Source organism: Suncus etruscus, chromosome 1, assembly GCF_024139225.1.
Source record: "Suncus etruscus isolate mSunEtr1 chromosome 1, mSunEtr1.pri.cur, whole genome shotgun sequence".
Taxonomy (NCBI): domain Eukaryota; kingdom Metazoa; phylum Chordata; class Mammalia; order Eulipotyphla; family Soricidae; genus Suncus; species Suncus etruscus.
In genome coordinates, this window is record NC_064848.1 from 159,574,512 (window position 1) to 159,592,798 (window position 18,287).

Sequence of the window (18,287 nt, forward strand, 5' to 3'; positions counted from 1 at the left end):
CGCCCTACCGCTGTGCTATCTCTTCGGCTCAATAATAATAATTATTTTTTTGGTTATGGGTTACACACGGTGGTGCCCAGGGATCACTCCTGGTGGTGCTTCAGGGGACAGTATGTGACATGGGGGGGAACAAACCCAAGGCGGCCTCTTAAAAGACAAAGCTCCTTCTATACTACCTCTTGGGTCCTGCTGTTTTTTAATCTTGCCTTGATTTTCTACACTTGACCCTTCACACCAGGCTCCTCCAATAAGTGGGATTAAGGAGACAAAGACTAATGTGGAAGGGGATGGAAAATTCTGCAAGGGGCCTACAAAGATGCTTTTCAAAAACTTGAGAGTGTATGTATGTTCTGCATGACATGCAGGAGCCCCCGACTGCATGGGACTCCCAGGCTAGCCCGAACAAAAGAAATAAAAAAGGTTGCACAGTGCCAGGCTGATGCCAACAAGTGAAGCCAGGCATCCCACTTTCCCTTTCCATGAGCACAGGACCCACGGCATTGCAAAAGATCTTGCAAAAAAGGTGTAGGCCTGGGCTGGGCTGAGAGACAGCAGCCAGGTAAGATAGGCCTTGAGAGGGCTTCGCCTCCTTCCCAGCAGACCAGACATCCGCCCTGGGCTGGGATGCATCCTCCTTCCTCAGCAGAAGTCCTGCTGGGCGTCCTACAGGGTTTCACTCTCCCTCCGGGCAGGCACTCGCAGTTCCCGCGCGAGGAGCCCAGGAGGGCGGGGCTTCGCCGCCCTCCGGGCCCGCCCCCTCCGCGCCAGTTGCCAGGGAGCCGTTGCCATAGAGCCTGAGCAGTTGTCCGCGTGCGCAGGCGGAAGTCCCGGATCGAGGCGCCGCCATTTTTGCTGCCCGGACGCGGAGCGAGGAGGCTGAGAGCGAAGAAGTCGGGAGACCTCTATCCGCTTCCATCCGTCGCGCAGAGCCTGCCGGAGCCGCCGCCGCCGCCGCTATGGATGATCGGGAGGATCTGGTGTACCAGGCGAAGCTGGCCGAGCAGGCCGAGCGCTACGACGGTGAAGTGGGGAGCCCGGCGGGGTTGGGATGGCGCGGACCCTCCGCCTGTGTCTGTGCCTGTGCCTGTGCCGCCGCCGCAGCCGCCGCCGCCGCCCACAGAGGCCGGGAGAGCGGAGACAAAATGGCGGCGTGGGTCCGCGGCCCGGGCCTGGGGAGCAGGAGGAGGGAAAGGAGGGAAGACAGAGCCCCTCGCCGTGCGCTCTGGCGGCGCAGGGCGGCCCCCGGGTGTGGGGTGGGGAACCCCGGCGGCGGGCGCTCGGCGGGGCTGCAGGCCGCGGCGGGAGGAGGTGGCGGCGGTGGTTGCAAAATGGCGGCTGGAGGGCGAGTCCCGCGGCGGGGGAGGGGCGGGGAGGCGGCGGGGGGGCCGAGCCGAGCCCCGAGCAGCTCCCGGGCCCGCTGCTGAGCCCCGGGGCCCCGGGGTGGCGCGCGGGGCGGCGCGGAGCAGACGGGGCCGGGAAGCGCGAGCCGGAGCGGGCGCGGGCGCCTCCGGGAAACATGGCGGGTGGGGGCGGCGGCTTTTCCCCCGAGGCCCCTCGAGGTGGGGCGGCGGCCCTGGCGCCTCCTCACAAAGGAGGCTCGAAGGGGGAGCAGGGCGATGGCCGTGCGAGCCAGGCTAGGCCCGGCGAGGGATCGCTGCCTGGCCTTCCATTCCACCTTTGGGCGGAGGCCTGCTTGCTTGCTTGCTTGCTGCCTGCCTGCGATCGGGTTTCTCCACCGCCAGGCCTGTCCACCTGGGAAATCGGGGTTCACTGGGGGGGCTCTCCTTCGCCCCCCTCTTCTCCCCCCACGGTGGTCTTGAAACGCCCGGCCTTCCTTCCTTCCTTCCTTCCTTCCTTCCTTCCTTCCTTCCTTCCTTCCTTCCTTCCTTCCTTCCTTCCTTCTTTCCTCTCGCCCTTTAATGAAAAGCTGCAAGTTGGGGCCCTCCCTCTCTGGCTCCTGCTGGAGGGGGGGGGCTCTCCCCCTTCTCTCCGGAGACCCCGAGTTCCAGCCCCGAGCCCCGGCCCCCCGCACCGGTGCCTCGGCCTCGCCTTGGTGGAAACTGACGCTTTTCCCTCCTTCCACACGCACCTTTCGGGACAAATGGCAGCAGCAGACAGGGCCCTGTGCCTTGAGCAAGAAACTTCTTGCAAAGAGCGGGCGCTGTCGCTTGCTGGATGTTCTCGGGCCGGCTCCCCGGCATTGGAATGCGACCCGTTTTTGTGGGGGTGGGGGTGGCTGTGGGGGTGTCCCTCCTTCGGGACATCCGCTCCCCTTCTTCCCCTCTTTGCATTGCAGGCTGGGGTTTGGGGATCGGGAACACAGGCAGCGGCTCCATTTCTTTACCCCTCGCCCCCCCCCCCCCCTTAAATGCGTGGTTCGATAAAAGCACACCTGTGAACAGTTCTCAGTCGATTAATCGCTGTTTTCGTCCCTAACGGTTCTTAAAAGACTTTTTCCAGAACTTGATGGGAATGGCCACTGTGTCCAGTCTACGTAGCCCGGACTTAAAAGATGCTGCCTGCTTGAATCGCTCCCTCCTCTCCCCCACGTTGAACTTGGGTACTTGAATGGCCCTCACACCCGTTATTAAAACAACAAAAATCATAGCTGTGGTTTCTGCGGCTTTGATTCTTTTGTGGCCGAGAGATGGAGTCAAGTACTTGTAGGCTATTGTTGCTTAACTTTTCAAAATGTTCAGGGCCCTAGCTTCCCTTGAATGCCAATTTGGTCATGTGGGTCTCCTCAGGGACAGTCCAGTGTGTCATATGTTAGTATTAAGGAATTCGAGAATTAGGAGAAAAGTCCCCAAACTTAGGAATATTAAGGTTTTTTTTTTTTTCTTGGTGGTTTTGAGTCACACCCGGCCACGCTCAAGGGTTACTCCTGATTTTGCACTCGGAAGTCGCTCCTGGCAGGCTCGGGGGACCATATGGGATGCCAGGATCGAACCGGAGTCCGACCTGCCTTGGCCGCGTGCAAAGCAAAAGCCCTACCTCTGTGCTATGGCTCCGGCCCCTGGTATATCAAGTTTTGGAAGAAAATTCAAATTTAGTAAAGTTACTGCACCAGTTTTATTTTTTTTAAGTTTCATAAGGTCATATTTTTCTCTTTCAGTGTTTAAAAAATAAAACAAATGCAGGTATGCTTGTAATGTAAGTTTTTCCCCTTTCTTAGTCCACCTGCTTCAGATAGGTTCTTTTAATTTTCTGCTGTCCTTGGGAGGAAATTTGCAATTGTTAAAATACATTCTGTTCTGTACTATTACTGAACCTCTGATAGCCAAAAGGGAATTTCCTTCCTTCCTTCCTTCCTTCCTTCCTTCCTTCCTTCCTTCCTTCCTTCCTTCCTTCCTTAGATTGTAGCTTCCAAATAATTGATAGTACAGCAATACTATATTGAATTTGAGTGGTGAGGATTTTTGACTTTAATTAGACACACATTGTTAGAGTTAAATAATAAGTTAAATATGAAGTGAATACTTAGGACTTAAAGGGAGAAGGAAATAGGAACTATACGTTGGAAAGAGCTGTGACTGTTGTGCCCAAGGAGGGGTGAATTGATTAAAGAAGAATTTAGGGGGCCGGTGAGGTGGCGCTAGATGTAAGGTGTCTGCTTTGCAAACGCTAGCCAAGGAAGGACCACGGTTTGATCCTCCTCCGGTATCCCATATGGTCCCCCCAAGCCAGGGGCAATTTCTGAGCGTTTAGCTAGGAGTAACCCCTGAGCATCAAATGGGTGTGGCCCGAAAAAACCAAAAATAAAATTTTTTAGAGAATGATAGTCATCAAGATTTTGTTTCCATCTGTGTATACTCCTTTGTTGGGTACAGTCATTTGTGGTGGCAGAAAATGATCCCATAGTTTTTGTCACCAGTTTATCAGGTGTCAGTAGAAAAGAGTGCATTTGAATGATTTGGTTTTGAGCACTTGGATAAAATATTGACTTGCTTTTGCATTTTTTTTAATCTTTTGTATTGCACTAAATGTTGAACTTAAATGCATTTTTATGTGGTATCAACTAGTTTCTAGGAACTTATAATCAGTTTATAGATTGTTTAATGATAATGGAGGAAGAGCCAAGCGTTCAGGAAAAGACTATTTTAGTTTGCATATTGGAAGTGAAGTTTGGTGCTAGGACTGTACTTGAAGATTAAATCTAACATCCCATTCCTTAACTAGTTAGTAGTTAACAAATTGCTTTAAACTCATTTAAGCCATAATTATAGGGACATAATCTCCTTCAGGATTCATAAGCCAACTCTTTATATTCCTACATCTTTTTTCTAATGTGTAATAGACAAGAAAATTGAGCACTTTTCTTATTTTGAGAGTAAAGGGGTCAGCAGACTACATTTAGGGTAATGTACATTGTAGGGTAATTGTCAGTTTTATTCTTTCTCAATTTGTCCTGGTAAGATTGGCTTCATGAGAGGTAAGGTAGTTTTGATGGTTGCTTTCTATTCATTACCGATGTAATCAGCAGCAGGAAGGGCATTTGTTCTGAACCACTTGAGAGCTGTTTTTAAAACACTAGTCTCATCTCTAGTTTATTCTGGTAGTCAGTGAAGGGGGGCCATGTTTTGAAGTTAACTTCTTATCTGTTTTTTGTTTGTTTGTTTGTTTTTGGTTCACAACCGGCAGCATTGGGTTACTCTTGGCTCTATGCTTAGAAATCACTCCTGGCAGGCTCAGGTACCATATGGGATGCCGGAATTCGAACCACTGTCCTTCGTCCTTTTGCATGCAAGGCAAATTGCCCTACCTCCATGCTATCTCTCTGGTCCCTTATTTTCTGTTTTATAAGGGGGAGGATAGATTATCTTTAGTAATGAGTTAAACATCTTATACAGTAATGATAGGTATGGAATAAAGGTTAGGGTTTTATTTATTTTTTGAGGGGGGGGTCATACCCGGCGGTGCTTAGGGGTTACTCCTGGCTCCGCTCTCAGAAATCACTCCTGGCAGAATAGGGGGACCTTAGGTATGGGATGCCGGTACCTGGGTTTGGCCTTGTGCAAGGCAAAACGCCCTACCACTATGCTATTGCTTCGGTCCGAATTTTATTTAATTTTTGTGAGGAAGATTTTGAACCACATCTCATTAGGCCACCCTCATGCAAAATACGGGCTGGAGAGAAAGTACTTCTGGTAGGCTGCCTTGCTCTATGCAGCTGACTTGGGTTTGATCGCCAGCAACACAGGCTTCCTGTTCCCTGAGTCCTGTCAGGAGTAATTCAGTGAACAGTCCTGAGCATGGCTGGGTGTAGGTCCAACCCAAAACTTAAAAATCGAATACAACACCAAAAACCCCAATAAACCATGTGCTTAACCCCTTTATCTATATTTGATCTATCTTTCCCCTCTTTAGAGGTTAAAAATGATTGGAAACTAGGCCACAAAAATACATGTTAAAAAGTAGACCTAACCCAAGACCTCCATGCATGTATCTCATTTGATTCAGGAAACAATTTGAGGTTTAATGATTTTTCTGAATCACTTGACTGGTTGGCTACTAAGTTTCAAAAGCCATAACTGTCTGCTGACCTTTAGATCAGTAAGCTTATTTTATTTCTTAGTCATACTCAGCAAAGACATGTGTAACTAAGGTGGTGTCTTTGGAGTTTGGAGTTGTTATTTTTTTGTATTCTATAACAGTTGCCATTCAAAGGTTAGTTTTGAATATATAACTTGTATCATCAGTTGTAACTAGTAGGTAAACTTTCAGTTTCAAATTTTTTTTTTTTTTTTGTGCCAGAGGACATACCTGTAGGAGTTGAAGACTGGCCTATATGTGTTGCTTGGGGATTGAACCAGGTTTTGGCCATATGTGATGCTGGGGATTGAACCAGGTGCAAATGCCTTTGCACCCTCTATACCAGTGACCTCAAACATTTTAAACAGGTAGAGTGAACTCTACCTCAGACTGTTGGAGGGCCAGACTAAAGTAAAAACAAAAACTGAATAAATTCCTACAAAATGGGAACAAATACAATATGTGGCCCATGGGCTGTAGTTTGAGGACCACTGCCTATTGCTTCAGTCTTTCATTTCCCCCCATTTTATTTTTGGATTACACCTAGCGATCTCAGGGTTATTCCTGGCTCTGCACTCAGGTATTACTTCTGGCACAGTGTTCATGGGACCATATGGGATACTGCAATTTGAGCTGGGAATTGATTTGAGTCAGGAATTGAACCTGGTTTGGCTACATGCAAAATTTTCCTCCTTGTCTTTTTTTTTTTTTTTTTTGGTTTTTGGGCCACCCCGGCGTTGCTCAGGGGTTACTCCTGGCTGTGTGCTCAGAAATAGCTCCTGGCAGGCACGGGGGACCATATGGGACACCGGGATTCGAACCAACCACCTTTGGTCCTGGATCGGCTGCTTGCAAGGCAAATGCCGCTGTGCTATCTCTCCGGGCCCTCCTCCTTGTCTTAATGCAGCTCTGAATTAACTATATAGTCATAAACTTTGGCAGGGGTTTATGGCCCAATTATTCTTAATAATAAAGGATCATCAGTTGATAATTCCAAGTCAGAATAAGTAAAGGCAAAGTACAAGGTTGGTAAGTGAATCATAGTTTTGTACATGGTAAACCAGGTAGCTGTTAGAGCAACAGTGCAGGGGCCAGAGCATTTACGCAGCATTTAGGGTGTTTGCCTTTCATGGGACAGAAGGGATTTTGATTCCCATCACCCCATAAAATTCCCTGAACCCATCCAGTAGTGATCCTTGAGCAGAGCCCTTAACACACCAGAGTATGGCCACCTCTATTCCCCCGAAAAACCAAACAAGTCCAAAATGACTTTGTTATTTTTTAATTTTATTTATTGTTTTTGGGTCAAACCCTGAAGGCGCTCAGGAATTACTTCTGGTGGTTTTCTGAGGACCATTGGGTTATGGAGATTGAACTGAGGTCAGCCATGTGCACGGCAAACTCCCTACAGCTGTGCTATCGCTTTGACCCAAATATTCTTTTTTTTTTTTTTTTTTGGTTTTTTGGGCCACACCCGTTTGATACTCAGAAATTGCCCCTGGCTTGGGGGGAGACCTTAGACCGAAATATTCTTTTTTTGGTTTTTGGGCCACACCCGTTTGATGCTCAGGGGTTACTCCTGGCTATGCGCTCAGAAATCGCCCCTGGTTTGGGGGAACCTTATGGGACCCCGGGGGATCGAACCAAGCGCTTGCAAAGCAGACACTTTACCTCTAGCGCCACCTTCCCGGCCCGGACCGAAATATTCTTTTTTTGTTTGTTTGTTTTTGGGCCACACCCGGCAGTGCTCAGGGGTTACTCCTGGCTGTCTGCTTAGAAATAGCTCACGACAGGCACGGGGGACCATATGGGACACCGGAATTCAAACCAACCACCTTTGGTCCTGGTTCGGCTGCTTGCAAGGCAAACGCCGCTGTGCTATCTCTCCGCTGTGCTATCTCTCCGGGCCCGACCGAAATATTCTTAATAATAAAGGTCCATCAGTTGATCATTCCAAGTTAGAACAACTAAAGGCAAATCGTAAAGATTACCTCCCTTTTCCTCCGCCCCCCCAAAGGTGAATGGATATGTCAAGGGTACTGTGGTTGCTCAAAATAGAGCTCCCTGGCATATCCACTAGTCTGACAGTGTTAGTTCTAAGTCTGTTGGTTTTGTTGTGTTTACCTTGAGTTAGATCTGCATTTAGAAATGCAGTAAATTTAGGTATTGATAACTGTTAGTCCAAAACTCAGAAAATTTCCCTGTTAATTGGTTCGAATCTCAGCATCCCACATGGTCCCCGGAGCCTGCCAGGAGCGATTTCTGAGCATGGAACCAGGAGTAACCTCTGAGCTCTGCTGGGTGTGACCCAAAAACCAAAACCAAAACCAAAATATGTAAATCAAGGGGGGCGGGGCTGACGAGGTGGTGCTAGAGGTAAGGTGTCTGCCTTGCAAGCTCTAGCCAAGGAAGGACTGCAATTCGATCCCCCAGCATCCCATATGGTCCCCCCAAGCCAGGGGCAATTTCTGAGCACTTAGCCAGGAGTAACCCCTGAGCATCAAACGGGTGTGGCCGAAAAACCAAAAAAAAAAAAAAGAGGGGGTGGGGGGGGTCCGGAGAGATAGCATGGACCTGGTGCATTTGCCTTGCATGCAGAAGGACGGTGGTTCGAATCTCAGCATCCCATATGGTCCCCCGAGCTTGCCAGGAGCAATTTCTGAGCGTAGAGCCAGGAATAACCCCTGAGTGCTGCCGAGTGTGACCCCCCAAAAACAGCAAAGCAAGGTGAAGTTCAATATTCAGAACCACATATATATCCCCAAGCACCACAATGAGCAATCCCTAGCCTAGTTGAGTGTGACCCACGAACCAAAACATAATAAGAATCACCCTGGGGGGTTCCCCGAGACTGCTAGATGCGATTTCTGAGTTCATAGCCAGGAGTAACCCGAGCACCACAGGGTATGACCCCCACCAAGAAAAAAGAAACACCCTAAAGGGCTGCAGAGACAATGTAGCAGCAGGTAAAAACTAGCCTTGCAGTGTCCAATCTGGGTTCTATCCCATCACCCTTAATGGTCCGAATCCACCAGATCTGATCCCTGAGCTTGGTCATGAGTAAGCTCTGAGTATAGCTGTGTCTGACTGGAAAACAAATCACCATGAGGCAGCCTCAAAGTGCACTTTATAAAAGCCTAGTTCCTTGCTTCTTTGTTCAGTCTTGGACCCACACTTGGCAGTTTTGGGCCACACCCAGTGATGCTCAGGGGTTGCTTGTTGCTCCTGGCTAAGCACTCAAATATCGCTCCTGACATGGGGGACCATATGGGAAGCTGGGGGATAGAACTGAGTTTGTCCTGGGCCAGCTGCATGCAAGGCAAACACCCTAGAGCTGTGCTACCACAGCTACATGCATGAAACTTTTTTTTTTTTTTTTGGTTTTTGGGTCACACCCGGCCACGCTCAGGGGTTACTCCTGGCTCTATGCTCAGAAATCGCTTCTGGCACGCTCAGGGGACCATATGGGATGCCAGAATTCGAACCACCCACCTTCTGCATGAAAGGCAAATGCCTTACCTTCATGCTATCTCACCGGCCCCTTGATTTACTTTTGTTTCGTTTTGTTTTTTTTTTTTTTGTTTTTGTTTTTTGGGGGCCACACCCGGCATTGCTCAGGGGCTACTCCTGGCTGTCTGCTCAGAAATAGCTCCTGGCAGGTACGGGGGACCATATGGGACACCGGGATTCAAACCAACCACCTTCGGTCCTGGATCGGCTGCTTGCAAGGCAAACGCCGCTGTGCTATCTCTCCGGGCCCTTTTTTGTTTCGTTTTGTTTTTTTTTTTGTTGATTTACTTTTATATTAATTTTGGGGGAGGGTGTTTTTGGGCTATACATGGTGGCACTCAGGTTACTCCTGCCTCTGCACTTAGAAATCACTCCTGGCTTGGATGACCTTATGGAATGCGGGGCCCATCCTGGATCAGTCACATGAAAGGCAAATGCTATCGCTCTGGCCCTCCCAGTTTTGTTTTTATTTTTGGGCCATACCAGGCTCGGTTTACTCCTGGCTCTGAGCTTACGAGTCATTCCTGTCTGTTCTTGGGGGACCATAAGGGATACTGGAGATAGAACCTGCCACGTGCAAGGCAAACACCCTATCCACTGTGCTATTGCTTCAGCCCTTTCATATTTTATATGAATATTAACTTTTAAGTTGTTATCTATATAGATGCACATAAATTTGATGCTTTCGATAATCATTGAGTTGTATGTGATGTTGAGGATTGAATCAGGGTCTACTTTTTTTTGTTTGTTTGTTTTGTTTTGTTTTTGGGCCACACCCGGTGATGCTCAGGGGTTACTCCTGGCTATGCACTCAGAAGTTGCTCCTGGCTTGGGGGACCATATGGGACGCCGGGGAATCGAACTGCGGTCCGTTGAAGGCTAGCGCAGGCAAGGCAGGCACCTTACCTCTAGCGCCACTGCCCGGCCCCTAATCAGGGTCTACTTTATGCAAAGCAATTGCCTTACTCCTGTACAGTCTCTCTAACTCTTGCTGGGATTAGAACTGGGGCCACAGCTGCTTAGTAGTATTTCTCAGGATTCATTCTTGGACCTTTTTTTGGGAGGGGATGTTTGTGTCACACCCAGCAGAGCTTGGAGGTTACTCCTGGCTCTGCTCAGAAGTCGCTTCTGGCAGTCATGGGGGCCATATGGATTCGAACCACTGTTGGTCCTGGATCGGCTGCCTGTATCCTACCCACTGTGCTATCTCTCTCTAGCCCTCATTCTTGGACATTTTAATCACTAATTAGTTTATCTTGGAATTTTTTTCCCTTGCAATTGTAAAAGAAGATCTTCTTTGACATAGTTTACAGATCAAGGCAAGGACTAAAATCAGTAATTATGACCACATTTTATATTACAGAAAGTTCAGAGACAGTGAGACTGGAGCAGTAGTACAAGTAGGTAGTGTGCTTTCCTTACATATGGCTGACTCTGGTTTGATGCCCCATATGGTCCTCTGATTACTGCTAGGAGTGCACCCTCAACTAGTGATCCTTGAGTGCAGAGCCAGGTCCAAACACAGATATACAAAACCAAGAGAGGGACCAGAAAGTATTGTGTGTAAAATCACCCCTCATGCCATATCTCTAACCCCAAGTGGACGAGTCTGAGTCAGGGTCACACATGAAATAATCCAAACCAGGCTGAAGTGAAACACATTTTCTCTGGCTATCTTCTACCTAGTATAGAGCCCGTTGCCGATCACAGCTACTAGGCCACACCTGGTGACGCTCAGGGGTTACTCCTGGCTATGAGCTGCATGCAAGGCAAATGCCCTACCACTGTGCTATGGCTTCAGCCCCAGAACTACTGTTTTTATTGAGTATAGAGACCACCCTAAGGTGGGCCAGCTATCCTGAGCCAGTCCTGCCCAGGTTTACATAGAAGACAAATTTTGTTTTGGGTGAAACCAAGTGTAAACAGAAACAAACTGTGTTTTAGGTAAAATAAGGTGTAACTCAACACTGTTGTAGGTAAAGTGAGGTGTAACCCAACAATTATGGACTGTAGTTAACAGAAAAACTTGATTAATAGTTAAAATAATCTCTGGTATGGTTTAGATTTGGATAGTCGGGGTGGGGAGGAGAGTATTTTGGATATACCAGTAAAGGTAGGGATGAACACAAGCAGAGACAGGATTTTAGTTTAGGATGTTGAAATGGAGCTAGATTATACAAGTTAGAATGTACAAAAGGTTTTTTTTTTTTTTTGATTTTTGGGCCATACCCGGCGGTGCTCAGGTACTCCTGGCTGTCCGTTCAGAAATAGCTCCTGGCAGGCACGGAGGGACCATATGGGACACCGGGATTCGAACCAACCACCTTTGATCCTGGATCGGCTGCTTGCAAGGCAAACGCCGCTATGCCATCTCTCCGTGCCCTGTACAAAAGGTTTTAGTAGGATCGTTAACTGTAAGGTTTCTGGTTTTGATTGTTTTTGGACTTAAGTGCTCTTCATCATGTTTGGAAAATGTTTAGGACAGGGACCTCAACCCCTGCACCTTTTCACCTTTTTTTTTTAATGTGTATTTTGGGCTCTATCTGCTTTGTGTTCAGTCCTGGTGGTGCTTGGGGCTATAGACATAGCCAGTTTGCATGGCACGTGCCTTACCCACTTGATGTATCTGCCCCAAACTATTCTTTATGTAGTTTATTAATGCATCAAAAACATTGTTTCTGGGACCAGAGCAGTGGCACAAGGGATAAGGTGTCTGCCTTGCGTGCATCAGTTTAGGACGAACTGGGGTTTGATCCCCTGGCGTATCATATGGTCCCCCAAGCCAGGAGCGATTTCTGAGTGCTTTGCAGTAACCCCTGAGCATCACTGGGTGTGGCCCGAAAATAAAATAAAAAGAAAAAAGAACATTGTTTCTAAGGGGCTGGGACTATCATACTATGAATAGGGCATTTGCCTTGCACATCGCTGACCTGGGTTTGATCTCTGCCATTCCATAGGGTCCTCTGAGCACTGTCAGGAGTAACTCCTGAGTACAGAGCCAGGAGTAAACCCTGAGTACCTTGGGGTTCTGCCCCAAAACCAAAACAACATTAAGGCTCTTGTAAATTTTTGAGGTGGGGATGTGTGTGTCACACTGAGCTGGAGTCTTAGGTTTACTCTTAACTCTGTACCTAATCAAGGATCATGCCTTTACATAAGGAGATCACTCCTGGTAAGTGCTCAGGAGACTACAGGAGGTACCAGGAATAGAACTGAAATAAGCTGTTTGTAGGGCAAGTGGGTACATGACTTCCTCATTGTAGTGTATCTTTGACCCTGTTTGGGTTCTTTTTTTATCTGTATGGATTTTTTTTTTTTTTTTTTTTTGCCACACTCAGGAATATGCCTGACAGACTTGGGGGCCTTTATAGAGTATGAGGATAGAACTTGGTTGCATGCAAAGTAAGTGCCTTAGCCTCTTCAGCCTCTGCTTTTTTTTAAAAAATGATTTATTTTTTAATAGTATATTTATTTAGGCACCATGATTACAAACATGTTTGTCGTTAGTTGGATTTCAGTCATAAAAAGAACACCCCCCCTTCACCCGTGCAACATTCTTACCATCAATGCCCCCCCCCCCCCATCTCTCTCCTTCCCAACCCCTGCCTATAAGCAAGATAGGCATTCTACTTCACTCGCTTGTTAACATTGTTACCATCGTTGTCAGTGTAGTTATTTCTTTTACTACATTTACTACATTTACCACTCTTTGTGGTGAGCTTCCTACTGTGAGCCAGTTCTTATGTCCCTCATCTCTATTGACTCTGGGCATTATTATAATAATGTCTTTTATTTTTCTTAAAACCCATAGATGAGTGAGACTATTTTGTATTTACCTCTCTCTCTCTGACATATTTCACTCATCATAATAGTTTCCATGTCCATCCATGTATAAGAAAATTTCGTGACTTCATTTTTCTTGACAGCTGCATAGTATTCCATGGTGTATTTCAGTGTTTCTCAGTTATTTTCTGAATGTCTCCCTAGGAAGAAAACATTTTTCGCGGCCCCCCCCCCCGCATGACTGTAAATAGTATCTTTATTAAAAAAAACTTTGAAAAAAAAAAAAAGAAAGAAAAAAAAGGGCCCGGAGAGATAGCACAGCGGCATTTGCCTTGCAAGCAGCCAATCCAGGACCAAAGGTGGTTGGTTCGAATCCCGGTGTCCCATATGGTCCCCCGTGCCTGCCAGGAGCTATTTCTGAGCAGACAGCCAGGAGTAACCCCTGAGCACTGCCGGGTGTGACCCAAAAACTAAAAAAAAAACAAACAAAAAAAAAAAAACTTTGACCTGCAAAACAAAAATATATAAAATAATTTGAGCTGATTTTTTTTAACCAGAGGTGATGTCTGGATTAATGGCTACAATGAGCACGTTTTGCAATGCATACATAGCTTTTCGAAGCAGGGTTTGAAGCAGGATACAGCAACTCTCAGCTCCAGAGACACACAGAGACATAAACATGGGGTTTAGCTTGTTATGACAGTGTTTGCTCCTTTTACCACCCCCTTTACGGAGCCTTGCATGCCCCTCCCTGGGGTGTGTCCCACTATTTGAGAAGCACTGGTGTATATGTACCACAGTTTCTTTAGCCACTCATCTGTTGGGCATCTGGGTTTTTAGATTCTGGCTACTGTAAATAGCTGCATTGAATATAGGCATGTAGAAGACAATTTTGTATTGTGTTTTTGTGTTCCTAGGGTATATCTCTAGGAGTGATATTGCTGGATCACATGGGAGCTCAGTTTCCATTGCTTTTTTTGGGGGGTGGGGGGCGGGACGCACCCAGCAGGGTTTTTACTCCTGGCTCTGGGCTCAGAAGTCACTCCTGGTAGCTCAAGGGATCATATGGGATGCCGGGATTCGAACCGAAGTCTATCCTATGTTGGCTGCGTACTATCGCTCCATATTGTTTTCCATATGGACTAGACTGCATTCCCACCAGCAGTGAATAAGAGTTTCTTTCCCTCCACATCCCTGCCAGCACTGATTGTTCTTCTTGTTGTGATGTGTGCCAGTCTCTGTAGCGTGAGATGGTATTTGCATCTCCCTGATGATTAGTGGTGTGGAGCATTTTTCATGTGCCTTTTGGCCATTTGTATTTCTTTTTTTTTTTTTTTGGTTTTTGGGCCACACCCGGTGACGCTCAGGGGTTACTCCTGGCTATGTGCTCAGAAGTCGCTCCTGGCTTGGGGGACCATATGGGACACCGGGGGATCGAACCGCGGTCCATCCTAGGCTAGCGCAGGCAAGGCAGGCACCTTACCTCTAGCGCCACCGCCCGGCCCCCCATTTGTATTTCTTAAAGGAATTGTCTGTGTATTTCTTAAAGGAATTGTCTGTTTTAGATGTTATTTTATTATTTTATTAGATGTTATTTTCTTTTTAAGTTGTCATTATCTTGTATATCTTAGATATCTTAGATATTAGCCCCTTATCTGATGGCTGTTGGTTGAACCTGCTTTTTGGGGGAGGTTCTTGGGTCACACTCGGCAGCACTTGGGTTACTCCTGGGTTACTCCTGGCTCTATGCTCCTGGCAGGCTCAGGGGACCATATGGGATGCTGGGATTTGAACCACCATCCTTCTGCAGGCAAGGCAAATGCCCTACTTCCATGCTATCTCTCTGCTCCCCCCCTTTTTTGGTTAGTGCCAATAATTTACTTTTGGTTTTTGGTTCACATCGGCAGCGCTCAGGGGGTTACTCCTGAGCATAACCGGGTGTGGCCCCAAATACAAAAAAAAAACCCCAAACATTTGCATCCTTTTATTTCTCCCTGCTTCGTATGTCATATAAAGGATTGTTTAAATAGTGGTTTCCATACCTTTTGTTTTTTATATATTTTGGTTTTTTTTTGGGGGGAGGCACACTTAGTGTTGCTCAACACTTGTTGGTTCAACACTTTGGAATCACTCCCAGCAGGGGACTATATGGAATACTGGAGATTGAAGCCAGGCTGGTCACATAGAAGGCAAGTGCCCTGCCTACTGTACTGTCTCCTGTCCTGAATGACTTCCAGATTTTGTCTGCAAATTATTCCTGTTTTTTTGTGTATGTGATTTTGGTGATCAAACATAGCCCCATAGGACCAGAGTGATGAGTGGGTAAGGCTCTTACTTTGTAGTTAACCTGGTTTTCATCTTCGCATCCTATATGGTCTCTCTAGCACCCCCCTGGAGTTATTTTTGAGTGTGGAGCCAGGAGTAACCTGAGCATTCAATGCTGGGTATGGTACCAAAACAAAAGCAAAAACAAATACCTCTCCCCCCAACACAGCCCTCTGAGCTACATCCTTAGTATTGCCTCTATTTCTTTCTCATTATTTGGGAAGTGATGGTCATACTTATTGGTGCTCTGGGGCCACTTTGAGCCTACATCCCCCCCCCTTTTTTTTGGTTTTTGGGCCACACCTGGTAATGCTCAGGGGTTACTCCTGGCTTGGGGGACCATATGGGACGCTGGGGGATCGAACCACGATCCGTCCTAGGCTAGCCCTGGCAAGGCAGACACCTTACCTCTAGCGCCACCATGCCGGCCCCCCAACACCCCTCTTTTTAAAAAAATTATTGATTGACTGGTTTTTGGGCCACATCCAGTGGTGCTCAGGGCTCACTCCTGGTTTCTGCACTCAGAAATCACCCCTGGCAGGCTGGGGGGATATAGGATGCCGGGAATCAAACTTGGTCCCAGGTTGTTCAAATGCAAGGCGTTTAAACAACCTACCACTGTGCTATCTCTCTGGCCTCCATACCCCCTTTATTAATTAGCATTTAATTACATCAGTATTTAATCAACATACCAAACAGTGTTTATATTGACCATTTCAATATTCCATTGCATCATTTTCCTTACCAAACTTAGTTCATATTTAGTTTGTAGAATTAACTATTTGGGGACTGAGAGATAGCACAGTGGTAAGCCATTTGCCTTAGACGAAGAAGGGCGGTGGTTCGAATCCCGGCATCCCATATGGTCCCCTGAACCTGCCAGGAGCGATTTCTTTTTTTTTTTTTTTTTTTTTTTTTTTTGGTTTTTGGGCCACACCCTGTGATGCTCAGGGGTTACTCCTGGCTTCTTGGGGGACCATATGGGACGCCGGGGTCCGTCCTAGGCTAGCGCAGGCAAGGCAGGCCCCTTCTATTTTGATTTTGAGCCACACCTGGAGGGCTTGATTACTATATGAGATGCTGGGGATCAGGCAAACACCTTACCCATTTTATTATATCTCCAGTATATGTGTTCGTGAGGTTCCTATATGGTAATAGTTACATGATAAAGGAAAAACTCACTGAAGGAAAATAAACTGAGAAACTACAGTCTCGTTTTGTTACACACAAAGTTAACAGGTACTTTCATTTTCAGATATTTTTGCATTTGAAGAGATCTCATTTACTATGTTAAATACTATGTGTCACTACAGATGTATTTATATAAAATATATTCTGATGGTTCCCAATTAACAAATTGGGGGTGGGCTGTTTGGGCCAGATCTGGCAAAGCTCAGGGGCTATTCCTGAATGCTCAAGAATCATTCACTGGGGATCAAACTTAGGTCAACTTCGTGCTGCTCCATCTGGCCTCAAACTAACAATTTATTATTATTTTTATTTTTCTTAGTTTTTGGGCCACACCCCCTGATGTTCAGGGTTACTCCTGGCTATGCGGCGCTCAGAAATCACTCCTGGCTTGTGGGGGGACCATATGGGATGCTGGGGGATCAAATCTCAGTCCGACCTAAGCTAGCACGCGAAAGGCAGACACCTTATTGCTTGCACCACCACTCCTGGCTAGCCACTTTTTTTGGGAGGAGTCACACTCATTAATGCTCATGGGTTATTCCTGGCTAAGTGCTCAGAAATTGCTCCTGGCTTGGGGGGACCATTTGGGACGCCAGGGGATCGAACCTTCGTCTGTCCTAGGCTAGCGCTTGCAAGGCCAGATGCCTTACCTTAATGCCACCTCTTTGGCCCCCTAGCCACTTTTTTCTGTAAGAAATCATAATAGGAACCAGAGTGATAGCACGTTGGGTTTGCCTTGCACGCTGCCAACAGGATTTCGATCCCCGGCATCTCATGATCTTCTGAGCCTGCCAGGAGTAAACCCCTGAGTAAACCCACACCAAAGGGTGTGGCCCAGAAACCAAAAAAATAAAAGGAATATAAAGAAAAAAAATAAGAAAAAAGGCTATTGAGGCTAGAGAGATAGCACAGCGGTGTTTGCCTTGCAAGCAGCCATTTCAGGATCTAAGGTTCCGACATCCATATAGCCAGGAGTAAACCCTGAGTGCCGCCGGGTGTGGCCCAAAATCCATAAAAAAAAAAGGGCTATTTGTCTATCTGGGTTCGTTCTCTGGCATCCTATATGGTCCCCCAGAGCCTGCCAAGAGAAATCCTTGAACACTGCTGGGTGTGGCCCTCAAAAAAATCACCAAAAATATATAGGAGGGGCTAGAATATTTATACAGTAGGTAGATTGTTGGCCTTGCACGCTGCTAATGCAGGTTCCATTCTTGGCATCTTGTATGACCCCCTGAGCCCGTCAGGAGTGATCCCTTGAGCATCTTCTGGTGCTTGCCTTTTCTCCCGCTCTCCTTTCCTCTCTCCCACCATTTCTCTTTACTCCTTCTCTTCCTCCCTCAGTTCCATCTTCCTTGGTGTCCCCCCATTTATTTTTTTGGTGGGCTACCCTGGCGATGCTCAGGGTTTTACTCCTGGTTCTGCATTCAGGAATCACTCCTGGTGGGTAGAAGAACCACATGAAACGCTGGAGATTGAGCCCAAGTCAGCTGCATGGAAGGCAAGCGCCCTATTCATTGTCCCATTACTGGGATTGAGACAAGTAATGGAGTGAGCTTCTGGTAACATAGAGGTACAGATAAAGTCATATTTTTTAGGAAGACTGTTTTATGGTTTATTATTTTGGGTGGTGCTTGGGGATCATAAGTGGTAGCTGGGATTTGAACCAGAGTGGTTTGAGTGCAAGGCAAATGCAGTGACTTAATCCCTGTATTATCTTTCAGATCCAGGAAGAAAGTGTTGATGAGAGAAAAGTACTGATCCTTAATATAGAAGGAAGATGAGTGTTAGAGAACACAGGAATGATTCAGAGAATAAGGTGCTTGAATTTGACCTAGAGGGAAGAATTTTTTCCTAGGCAAAGGGGAAAAAAAAATCTTTGATTAACTATTACTCCAATTGCTTTTTTGTTTGTTTTTGTTTTTGGGCCACATCCATTGAGGCTCAGG

At 46.9% G+C, this 18,287-nt stretch overlaps 1 protein-coding gene across 2 annotated transcripts in view; it reads left to right on the forward strand.

Annotated features, from left to right (window-relative positions):
- Positions 1-815: 815 nt before the first annotated feature.
- The window catches only part of YWHAE (tyrosine 3-monooxygenase/tryptophan 5-monooxygenase activation protein epsilon), a 46,018-nt gene continuing 28,546 nt past the window's right edge, over positions 816-18,287 (forward strand). The window contains exon 1 of one of the 2 annotated variants that reach the window (XM_049782630.1): positions 816-1,020. In XM_049782630.1, coding sequence (XP_049638587.1) covers positions 957-1,020 — 64 coding nt within the window. In that variant the 5' untranslated portion in view covers positions 816-956. The remainder of the gene's footprint in view (positions 1,021-18,287) is intronic. The other variant, XM_049782629.1, reaches the window with a different exon arrangement.